Source organism: Lissotriton helveticus, chromosome 8 (genome assembly GCF_964261635.1).
Source record: "Lissotriton helveticus chromosome 8, aLisHel1.1, whole genome shotgun sequence".
NCBI classification, from domain to species: domain Eukaryota; kingdom Metazoa; phylum Chordata; class Amphibia; order Caudata; family Salamandridae; genus Lissotriton; species Lissotriton helveticus.
The window spans coordinates 436,778,980-436,791,485 of record NC_136069.1 but is presented as its reverse complement, the minus strand read 5'-3'; the positions used below and the strand labels follow the sequence as shown (position 1 = coordinate 436,791,485).

The 12,506-nt window shown below is 39.1% G+C and overlaps 1 protein-coding gene across 1 annotated transcript in view; it reads left to right on the top strand.

The window, feature by feature from the left end:
- The window catches only part of NUFIP1 (nuclear FMR1 interacting protein 1), a 246,545-nt gene extending 235,145 nt beyond the window's left edge, over positions 1-11,400 (top strand). The window contains 2 exon segments of the mRNA XM_078657307.1: positions 530-774; positions 7,732-11,400. Of these exon segments, the coding sequence (XP_078513433.1) occupies positions 530-774; positions 7,732-8,061 (575 nt within the window). The 3' untranslated portion in view covers positions 8,062-11,400.
- Positions 11,401-12,506: the final 1,106 nt, after the last annotated feature.

The window sequence follows — 12,506 nt, the reverse complement described above, 5'->3', positions numbered from 1 at the left end:
GAGGAAACATTTGTTTGCTTCAGTTGATGAAACCTCCTTCTATTTCTAATTTTCTGATGAATTTTATTTATTTTCACTGCCAGTGATGAATACTAATATAATACTTGTGGATCATTTTTCATTAATTGGAAAACTCTATGCCAAACAAGTATCTAGTTTCTGGGTCTTTGTTTTGTCTAACTTTGAAGGATAAGAATAGCTTTCCAAATACTATTAATCGTGAGCCACAGTACATTACGGATGTGTGCCTATTTTTGCATTATGGTGATAAGTCATATTATTCATGTGCCTGGTCCTTTTGTTTGTGTGCTTTATGTTGCCTTTTGCTTAGTCACTTGAATAATTCACCAGGTTGCTGATTAGCATTCTCCTGGTAATCTCCTTCACCTGTTTTCTTGTAAGTTGTACTTGGCAAATCCAGATCTTTGTTCGTTGTGTGAAAATGTAACAATAGGAACATTTGTAATTGTATAAGATCTTTCTTTGTTTCAGTGTTATAACAATACAGATTTTTCTTTTCTCCGATTAGAACTTCCCGCAAAGGTGGTTAGAAAACCTACAGAGGAAAATCATGCTGTTGTTGCAGACATTCCAAAGATTCCGGACAATAAAGTTCTTGTGGAAAACAGAGAGAATGAATCAGATGAGAGGAGACAACATTGGGGCAGGAACAGGGGCCATAGCCACAACTCGTCATCCAGAAACTCTCCTAAAAACGAACGCAGACAACGGCACCTGGCACAACAGAAACGTCGCCCGACTCTGCTAGAAATGGCAAGTTATCCTCCCTTTCTATTTTTGCTTCCCTCTTCAGACTATTCATAACTATTAATCTGAGTGACTTTTTTTTGTTGAGTTTTTTAATGGTATAACCTAGCATGGTAGCGTAGCTTTACTAAGAGACATGTTTGTTAGGTGATTAGTAGACAACCAATCACTGAGAACCCAGCTAAAAGCAGGCAGAAACTGTTTTGATCCTTACACATTTCTAGGAATCGCAAGTGATTTATCCTACAGCTCTGAAGAGCTTCTGCAGATTTCACTGTTCTGGTGTATTCGATTTTACTTTATGTAGCGCTTACTACCCCTGACGAGGCGTTGAAGCACTTTGTAGCGAGAACCCAAGGTTGGCGTTTAATTCAATGGTTATTGGGATTAGTCATGTGCACTCAAGTAAAGATTGCATGCATTTACTCCGGTTACTTTGTGATAGAGTATATTAATACTAGTTAGGTGTGAAAAATGTGTGGAGCTATATGGTTTCAGGAGAACTATTGGTGAGCTAGATAGTCTGGAGAAGATTAGGTAATGTTAGAGCTGATTGTTCACTTGGTGCTTGAAGATTCAGAAGTGATTTTATGCTGCAGAATAATTCCCTCAGCCGGTTTCAGTTACCCAACTTCAGTTGCACAGTGTGCTTCGCTCTGAGGTCTGTGCAGTTTTCTGTTGTGTGTCCTGTTAAGCACCAAAACATGCACTAGGGAAATGCCTAGAACTTAGTATGTTGACATTTAAAAACACAATCTTCACAACACAGATACATTACTGGGTTTATTAATTGGTTTGGGTGGGACCGCCCACAATAGTTTTTATGACACCTAGGATTTCTGCCCAGAAGGGTCTGTTTATTGGGCAATCCTATAATGTGTCTGAAATCTCCCAGTAAAGCACAAACTCACCAAGCAAGCGTGTGTTTGGGAAATAACTGTGAGCTCACAGGGGTATAAATACTAGCTGTTAACCAATTTATTATAGGTTTCTCTCTATATTATACTATTCTTGTTCTGTGTAATATACTGTTGCAGGTATTTCCATTGAACTTTCTCCTGGTGCTGTCCCAGGACTACATTTAATTTTTTTGCATGAGTGCATTTCAAAGGTTTGGACTGCTAAGAGAATACTATATGGATTAGTGATCAGACCCTTTGAGTCTTCCACTATTTTAACAACTTTCTCAATTGGGATTAGAATCCAGGTGGCAGCTTCTCTATTGGGTGAATGCCTTACCCAGTGTCTTAGTTTAACATAGTGGTAGTGTTCTAACTCATCTAGGTTACATTTCTTTTTAAGTTTTCGAAGGAGAGAATATTGTGGCCATGAAACATATCCAAGATAGTTAGGTAATGGCCTTGCCTTTATCCATCAAACTGACCCAGCTCGAGTACTGGACAGAATAAGAGGATTTAACTTCGGGACAGGAAGTTGTCAGATTTTAGCGTCTTTTGAGTGTGTCCCATACTGTTAGTATTGTATTCAAGGGTGTTCCAATGCAAGGATTTGGAGATCTATTTTGTTTTGGCTTCCCGACCCCATAACTGATGGTTTTCTTCTCATCACATTTCTACCCACTGTGTCTCAGTTCCCTGTATGGAGTTCTCACATTTGCTCTGCTCTGTAATATGTTAGAGTACCTAAGCAAGGGCTGGTTTCTCCCCAATTTCCTAAGGATCTTTTTGGCCAGACTGGTCCCTTTACCCTGCCATACCAAATGCAGGGTTAGCTAATTGAGCTCTGAGAAACAATCTTTGGAGAATCATATTGGAAGGGCCTGGAAGAAGCAAGGCTCTGGGCAAAATATTAATCTTAATTTTATTGATTATACCTAGCTAGGAAAGATTGGAACCCATCAGCAACAGTCGTTGCTTACTTATGTAAGCAATTGTGGTTAGTTAGCTTTATATTGATCAGCTGGTTTAGACATAATATTTGGTCCCAAATTTTTGATGGTTTGGTTAGTCTACCTGAAACTAGTTATAGCACTTAAGTTATGGTCGCGGTCCCTGGGTGGATGTTAAGTTAAGAATGTTTTATTTAATAGATTCACTTTAATCCCTGAGGCTTCTTCGTATTGTGTCGGGTAGACCTGTAATAGCCTCAGGGATGATTCAGGGTATGTCATAGTTAATGGGATAAAGCAAACACAAGGAGATGATGGACGGAGCTCTGAAGCTTTTCAGACACTCACCCCTAGTCACAGATCTGGGTTGAATCCATCATCGTTCTTTAGATGACTTTGCCACCCCAGTTCAGACACAGCTATATGCAAATCAGTCTTGACCCTGTGCCTCATGAGAACACTCCAGCCCCAACTGCCAAGCCATGTCTTCCTTGGACCGGAAAAAAGCATCCTGGGACCGGTTTCAGGCTAACAGCCCTCATCAGCCAGGCTAGCTTGAATCCAGTGGCAAAGTGAGCAAGGGACCCACGTCTGTGCATACCCTGCCAACTTAAGCCGAACAAAGCAAACACAAGGAGATGATGAACGGAGCGCTGAAACTTTTCAAAGACTCACCCCCAGTCACAGATCTGGGTTGAATCCATCATCGTTCTTCAGCTCACTTTGCCACCCCAGTTCAGACCCAGCTATATGCAAATCAGTCTCCTTGTGTTTGCCTCTGTGTGCAACCACCACTCTAGCCCCCCGTGCTTGGTTAGCACCCCTCTAGCCCCCCCTGCTTGGTTAGGACCACTCTAGCCCCCCTGCTTGGTTAGCACCACTCTAGCCCCCCTGCTTGGTTAGCACCACTCTAGCCCCCCAGCTTGGTTAGCACCACTCCAGCCCCCATGCTTGGTTAGCACTATTCCAGCCACCCGCTTGGTTAGCTGCACTCCTTCTGTGGCATTCTAGAGCCACTTTTCTTGCACACAGCCCCTTGTACGTAGGCAGCAGAGGGCATCGATCTCTGCATACCTTTTTCTCAGTCTACAAGGAGCAGGGCTTCAGAAATCACTCTTCTCTTTTTGGTCTTCCTTCAGGAGGCTCCATATTGTTTTCATAGGCCTACCGCTAGATTGTTCCACCCACGTACATTTCATACTCGGTTTGCATGGGCACTTTCCGAGTTTAATGTTTCAGTTGGCTGCAGCTTTGGTGCACATATTTCACATGGCCATTTTAAGCAAAGACTTGCAGTTGATGTGGTCGAGGCCACAAAGGAGCCTCAGAGGTTTGTGTCTAGACGGCCATTTTTCCAACCACACCCCACCGGCGTATAATTTGTTAACTATTTTAGGTTGGCTTAATAAGCATTAGTCACTCATGACTAACTGCAAACCCAAAGATCACGAGCCTAACGAACTCAGTAGGTAACTGGGCAATCAAGGCATCTACAGCATAGTAATAATAATAATAATAATAAATAAGGGTAGATAGACAGGAAATTAACATGAGCAACTCGGACTTCATCATCTATTTCTTTAAAATTGTCAGATTTCATGTATCTTTTTCTCAAGCGTTTGCATACAAATGTATTATTTGTCAGCATTGTGCTTGCTTTCTGTTCAAGTGCCATGAACATCAAATGATGTTGTTTGCAGGACGTAGTTGTAACAAACTTAGATTACATTATAAATAAAGCTCCCAGTTTACATTTTTATTGATGTTTATAGATAAATATACACAGAAAAAAATGTGTTTCCTGTATATATTTATTATTATAAGCAGAAAATGAGGCTTCTTTTGAGTGACTCTCCACTTAGTAAAATATATGGCAAGTTTGATCATATTATGACTCTGGCATTGCTGTTGTAATCCCTCTGACCCGATCGGTCGAGTTTGTGCTTTGTAAGGCAAGATAGAAATGAATAAATATAGTTGCTGCACTGGCCTTGGATACTCGGATTTCTGTTGTCCTGGAAATGCCTTTGTCTCAAGTACATGGCACCTCCCTGTGTACATGTTACTGTTTTCACTTGTTTCTAAGTAATACGTATTGTAGTTCTGAAAATTTGCAGCAGCCACGTCAGATCTGAAATATTAATGAACATGGGTGAGTCACCGGGGCTCTGAACAAAGAGTATCTCTTCAGGTTTACCTTAAAATTTGAGTGGTACTCTCAAGTGAAGAAGCAAGATGACAGACATTTCTGTTTTTTATTCATGTTTGACTAGATTTATCAAACGTAAGCAAGTAACTGTTTTAAAACTAAATAGTATTTCACTCCACGGGAACTTCCAGTCCTACGTGCTTCCTATAAAATCCTATATCAGTCCATTGTGTAATGATGCATGCTCTTTTGGGTATGAAAACTTCTCTGAAGAAAGTGTTGGTATCCCACCATAATAGACGAGACCCTGCAATCTTTGTATAAAAATCCTGTCTCTAATTTCCTACTACAGTCTAGTAGTGACATCACTAGTCACCTGTAATAATAAAAAAATATATATTGCAAAGCTGCTCAATTGTAATAAGTTAATGCAGTTGAGGTCTGCCTTCACAGTGCCTCCTGCCAGAGCCAGGAGATAGTGTGAAAGGCAAGCCCCGGGGCAGAATTGCAAATGCTGTTGAAACAATGAAAACGAGAACTAGCTTCTCATCTTTTCTGAACTGTTTTAAGGAAACGAACAGTCATTTGCAGAATTGGGCCTCTTACAGCAGCCTGTTTGTTTTTTGTACAGCTAAAATTCATTACATGAAAGGAGGGATAATAACTCTGTCTGTTACCCTTTATAAACTAGAGATATTTTTGAAAAGGTTGTATATTGAGCTGCACATCATTTGTTGCGAACAATTGCTATATGTTGGGGAGTATAAATCAGCACTACGATTCTACATGCCTGTAAGTGCAACCATATGCATTGACATGAAGGAGTAAGAGACTATAGGCTTAAGCTTTTTAGGGGTCTTGTAACAATGAGACTATGTATTATAAGAAATAAAATATCCTCTGTCATACATTAAAAGAATTCTGCAAGTCTCTCAGAGTTCCATGATCTCACATAGGAACTCTGCTTTTGGTTTTGTTCCTCTGTATGGTTACGGAACTTGAGTGACTTGCAGTATCCCTATAACGTACTAGAGAGGATATTTTATCCCATACCCAGTAGCATTTTTGTTTGTCAGTGATGCCTCGCGTTTCTGCCTGAAATAAAACTTGAAGGTGTTAAAATCTTGTTCACAGAAAATATTTCTCGTGAGTTGTGCTTATTTGTCCTCTGTCTCCATTAGATGTTGTGTGCAAAAAAGCATATTTGAATGTGGTTAATGTAGATCAATTATTATTCTAGTTTACACATGCTGCTAGTTGAATGGGCTCACAGTGTGTGTCAATTCCTTTAACTCCTTTCCTTATTTACTATTGTACTCTGAACTGATGCTTAGTGCTTTAGGCTTTAATGCCGGTTTCATATGGGGCCATAAATATTTGTAGCCGTTAAGGATGTCTGCAGCAGCATGATTAGCAGATTGTATTGAATCATATGAAATGAAATTACATTTGTATGGAATTGGTGTCTTCTGTATATCTTCTAATTAGTTTCTTGGACTTTGAATTTCAAAGTGATTGCACATGAATTACCCAACTCATGCCTGTCATGATGTTATGACCAACATCTACGTTGCCATGGACTCAGTCTTTTTTTCATGCACATAAATTGAGCCCATTCCTAAATGTTTCTTATGATTGGGCCTAACATCTTCAGAACAACTGCCTCCTAAACCTGCTAATCACCACGTGATCTAAACCCATCGACTGACCCAAGCAATTTGCCACCTCTCTGTTCAAGGCATCCATTTTGGGGTTCAGGCCAAAGTGTAGGGGGTTAAGGGCTACTTCTTGTGATGTCTTGTGCCAAGAGCCAACACGTCTGCTTATTATTTTTGTCCTGCTTCTTCCTGGGTGTCTCCAGTGGGCTCGTCCTCCATCGCTTCTAAGTGGACTCCATATAGCACTCCTTTAGAACTTAACAGTGCCCAGTGGGTGGGAACTGTACCTTTATCAAAGTTGATGAACACCGGTATGCATGAGCGTCTACTCACATGCTATTCACTAAACCCCATACTTGTGCACAACACTGTGATCCCCAATGTGTTTCCACTGTGACATTTTAAACCTATAATATCTCAGCATGCATGTCCTATAGGCCGTACTATAAACAAATTCCTTTCAAACATGCACGCTGTAGGGTGTTCAAGAACTAGATAAAAAAAAGAGCACCCTAAGACTTCACTGCGTTTATGATGTATTATATAAAAGATAAAAGCTGGTCACCTAGAGAGTGCATTGCAGGGGGTACTGTAAGCGCGAAGTAAATTCCAGCACAATACTAAGATAAACTCCTGCCCTGGAAAATGTGTATGTATTTCATACTATTAAAACCAATAGTAATTAAGTCAATAGGGCTTTGAGTCCTGCAAAAATGTAATCCAAGTCCAGATTCTCCAACAGCAAATTAAAATACCTCCTCAATGATTGTGTTCAGTGGTGTTGCTTTCCAGTGTCTTAATCTACTTTTCCTGTTATATACTTCCTGGTGTTTTTGTTTACCTATTTTGCTTGCATTTTCCTATACTGTGAGAAAGAAAAGAAATATTTTAACCACACCTGGTAAGTATACAGCTATTAAGCAGCAGAATACCACGGTTAACAGCTAACCTGCTGTCCTCGACCCATTTTGTTAGAGTGTAGGTCCTGTACTGGAGTTGATATTTTGTAACCCTGAATACATGTCAAAGCTGTTCCTCAAAATCCAAAACATACTTGATCGAAAGAAGTACCCATCTTCAAATTTTGATAAGGCCTGCCAGTATTCAGTCCTCAAATAAGCTTTCAGCTCTTCAGTTACTCGTTGTTTATTTTTTTGTATTTGATGCATCAACTTCACATTTGCTCAAGAATTGTAGCATGTTCAACAAGTTGTGCGGTCTTAAAAATAACTAATTTGCATGTTGTACACAGTAAATCGGAATATTGTGGGCTTCTGAACAATATTGTGTTTTGTTTCTTCCTTTAGTTGTTGGCGAACGACATAAGACATGAGCGCAACGTTGTTTTGCAGTGCATACGATACATTCTGCGAAATAACTTCTTTGGACTTCATGGAAGGGCAGAGTCGCTCAAGCCTGCGCAAGATGGTAACGCGGTGGCATCTGCGGCAGAGGCATTAACAGACAGGACTGCTCATTGCACGAGTACTCTCAGAGCTGACCGAGAGTCAGCAGGAGAACATCAGGACTTATTAACGAAAAACAAGGCAGAGACAGTTGTTCTGAAAATAGACTTTGCTGAGGAGGAGATTTGGGAAACACCTGGTCGGATTGCTGAAGAGGTCACTGAAGGATAATGCTGTGAAAGGCATGCAGGACTTTGACAGATGTAGATGCCATTCTTGTAAAAAAAATTGTTAATACTCTTGCAATATTTGCTTTTAAGATGTTCTGATTGAGTGCTTATTAATCGCCACTTTATTGTGACAGTCGCAGACAACTTCTGTCACCTTGTCACTGCACCTACAACGCTGCCTGTGATGGCAAGAATACTGAGTTGGAACTGAAAAACAGGAAACTTGGTTCTTTCAAGGACAATGTCGATAATACCACTCATACTTTTTTTTGTTAATATATAAAAGAGATCACAGTGGTGGAGCTCCACTTGATGTAGCTACAAGCATACTTGACCAAGGCACATGTTTGCATTAATGGAGTTTTCAAAAGTATTATGTTCTGGTTTTTATCCACGCAGGATGTTGACAATCCTGTCTTTAACACCGTCTCGTAAAATTGGTGTTCACTTGCCAGGATGAGCTGAGTCTTGCAAATGTATCTACACCCCTTTCATGGGGCAAGTATTGGGGACAATAAATAGATGCCCTATTTCTCCAGTGACCTTATTTTTAAGCCTTCGACTAGTATCAAGTACTCAAATATATCCTCCTTGAAAACTGCTCCTTGTTGAACCTGATGGCACAAAATAAACATTGTTGAGGACATTGGTTGGATGCTTAGGGCTCCTCTTCTTTTTTCCCGTGTTCTGAATGAATGTTTTGACTATTTCTAACACCTCTACAATAGTAATAGTATATACTGAGGTTAGTACTATATTGACTGAAGTAACTGCAGTAGAATGTGTTTAATATCATATAAACAAATCTAATAATAATCTGAAAGTTACATTTAAGCCTTTAGGATTTTTAGTTCTTTCATAGAAATAGTTGTTTGTGATGGCCATGATGAGTTTGAACGACCCGTAGCGGCCCCAATGAACTATTGCTTCACAATTGTTGATTCTTTAAACGTTGGGCTATCAGGTCACCCAGCTCTTTTATTCTTCTTACTTCTTGTCTACCCAATTCACCCAGAAAGTTAAGATAAACAGGTCAGTGGGTAATTGCTTCATTAGCCACATAGGCAATGGGAATTTCACTCCGGTTTCCTCCTGTTTAGTTTGATGTCTATACACCACATGACTTCAGCTCACATCACCTGTCTATGAGTAAAGCTAAATTCATGTCCATTTTCCTTTTGCATTGCCCTAATCTTGCTAATTGCCTTCACATTATTTTCTTGTCCCATTGAATAGAAACGTGACGTGACATTGAAGGAAACCATAAGTAATAAAGTGTGCCCGCACTGTCCTTAGTGAACCAGAGGAGCTGAGCTTGTAGTACAGATCCTTCTGCTTTATTGAAAAGAATGCAGCATCTCCTTATTTAATTGATTACAATCCAGTAACTGTATGTGGCACTGCAACCTTCTGTTGTTCACTCCTGAAACTTGTACTAACAGACTGTGGTGTGGCAGGCTTGTGCGGCTTTCTCTCTGGGCACCTAGTAATATCTCGTAGTAGACCTCTAGTGCTAGCAAAGCAATTGTCTACATGTATTATTGCTAACAAGGCCAAACAGCACTTTGAATGCATTTGTCTATGAATGTTATTACTTTATACCAAAGCTGCTGGCTTTGTCAATGCCTTGCCGATATATAGGTCCACATCGGCATGCTTGCTGAAAGCTTCATTTCCTGTTTTTTCCACCACATTTATGCATCACTTAATGTTTAATTAGAAAAACATCGTAAATTACATGGAAGGAAAGTTTTTTAGTACAGTGTTAGGTGATAATATATAACGACTAGGTACTTTTGATCAGATATTGAAATCTTATCCGGTATAATGACAGAAATTTTTGTGGATGCGTGAAAGCCTGCATTATACCGGATAAGATTTCAATATCTGATCAAAAGTACCTAGTCGTGAGTCTTTCTCAGCTTTCCATAGTTAATAGTCGGAATGGGCAAGAAGGCATCTGTAGATAAGTAATTGATGGGGGGAAGAAAGTATCACTTCCAGCTTAAACCTCAGGCCTGCCTGTAGTTGTCAATTTTCTTAAAGAGATTTTTTTTTTCTATTCATTCACATGCACACTCTATTGATCAAACCTCATCAGTGTAAGTAAAGATTTTTTTGCATCTCTGCTAGGATCACAGATCATTCTCCCGATTAGTTCTTTAATAGGGTCTAAAAATGATTCTCTCAAGTATCGGACCATTAAATTTGCTTCTGCATGTATATTTAAGGCTCTAAGACACAACTGCTTCCCTCCTGCTGGACAAGAATCAACTTATTTTAAGAGTCTGCTTCTGTTAATCCTGAAAGGTCCACTTTGGTAGTGGAGAATCAGCCTGCTTTTACACGACATTTGTGAAGTCGGGTGCAGTCCACATTCCCATATAGGGCATTTTATTACTTCACTGTTATAATTTTGCAGTTTGTTGAAGATGGTTGTTAAGATTGACATTATTCGCTTTGCAATTTCTCTGCATCCCGAATGAACAAAACGCTTGGTTCAATGGTTACTCTTTATTTTCGGTCTCTTTTGTCTCCTCCGCCTTTTTTTTAATAGACTTGCGATGAGCACCTTAGACTCCATTAAGAGGCCCCTTAAATGTGAGTGATCATGCCTGCTGTATCCAGTTAATGGTTTGAATGTATTCATATGACTTTTTAAGTACATTTTTGAAAGAGTGCCTTATTACTTTGTTCCTTAGATGGCGCATTTCGTGCTCAGTGTTCACTGAACGTCACTTTAAATGTTCAAATATGGCAATCCATGAATCCTGGTCTGTGAAAGTATTTTTACTATTGCATCAGTACATTTATAATCCTAGATTTCTTTTAGATCGGTTTTGTAAGTGAAGTTATCCATTCAGACAAATCTACTTTCTTATTTCAAAGGTGGTTTGCTCATTCGCTACTGTTCATAACATTGTGTTTCCTTCAATTTTGCCATAACAATATTAATCTAAAAAATCAGCCCATGTACTAAGCAGTTGATTTGGCAAGCTTTTGCATTTTTTTTCTCAAAGAGAGAGGTACATATTATTAAAAAGTGGTTTGCGGTTTAATTGTACGATCTCAAAAGTTCAATGAAGCCTTCTAAAATCTGTTGTCATTTTGTCGGTGTAGTCGTTTTTTATACCGCTAAAGTAAATTTAAAAAATCCTCTTCAGGTCTTATGATTAGTATTCCCTATGAGGGTGCCTCGATGTGCGGACAGTCTCGGATGATAATTGTGTGTTTGTTTTGCACAAAGCGAAAAACAGTCACCTGCAAAATGTATGTAATTCTGTCATTTATTTTTTGTTTTCTATACATGTAAATTAAAATTACAAACTTGACAAACAAACTGTCCATTTTCAAGAGGTTACTGCTTTTTCTGTGCTTGTGATGTAATATTTTATCAGTCACATTCTTTACAAATCATATGATTCCCTGTCTTACATTTCCTGAGTGATTGTAAACGCATTAAACAGAGCGTGTCAATATGCTTAGCTGAACTTCATGTGATGTCATTTAGTTCTTTCATGAGACAGGCCATTCTAAGACTTGAGAGTTTGATCCTTTAAGTGGAAATTCTAAAAAGTGTCTCTCATGTACACAACAAGAGCAGTTTTTGACCAGGTCGAAAAGAGCTTGAAACCATAATACAAACACTGACATGATTATGGCAAGAGATCGTGTTCTAGCAAGCCCAATTAGGTTCAACAACAGTTTTTGTACTGTGCTACTTTTATTGTGTATGACAATCTAAAAATAAAAGGGCTACTGCAATATTGTCTTTGTTCTAGCCACCCATTTAGCTGTAGCAATGCAGTTCAGGAGTAACAAAATGGGCATTGATGATATGTTCATGATTTGATGATTGGTGTGTACATGGTAGCTTTTTGGTAATGAGCTTCAATGCATTATGTTGCCTTTCTTTTTCAGAATTCTTTCTCTTTTGCTAACAATAACTGATTGTATCTAGATCTCCAATTAAATGTGTCATAGTGTTACCGATGAAAGTCTCTGACTAGTTATGGTAAGAGTTTAAGCACTTAATTATCAGGAAAAGTGTTTACGGTAGGATCATATTATCACAGCAGTAATTACAATTTCTGTCAACATCTTATTTCCAATAACCATGAAATTATGGGAATGTCTAACCACTTCATTCTTTTGTAGTGTTCGTCCTCAGTGCATTACCGTGACTTTTTAGGAATGAGAATCAAGTTGTATCTGCCCACAAAGTAGCCGGTATCCATTCCCTGTCCTTCATGGCCACACCAGCTCATGTAGATAACTCTTGACTTATGTTCTAGACAATGCTTGTTGGTAAGTATTTCCTTACTATTCCGTCACCATTGTTTTCTGTTTTCTGTTTTCTTTTGCAATTGTATTTTGTACACAAGTTCTCAACTCGTTCATGTGTGCACCAATTTACATTCTTATACAGAGGAAGATTCATGAAGA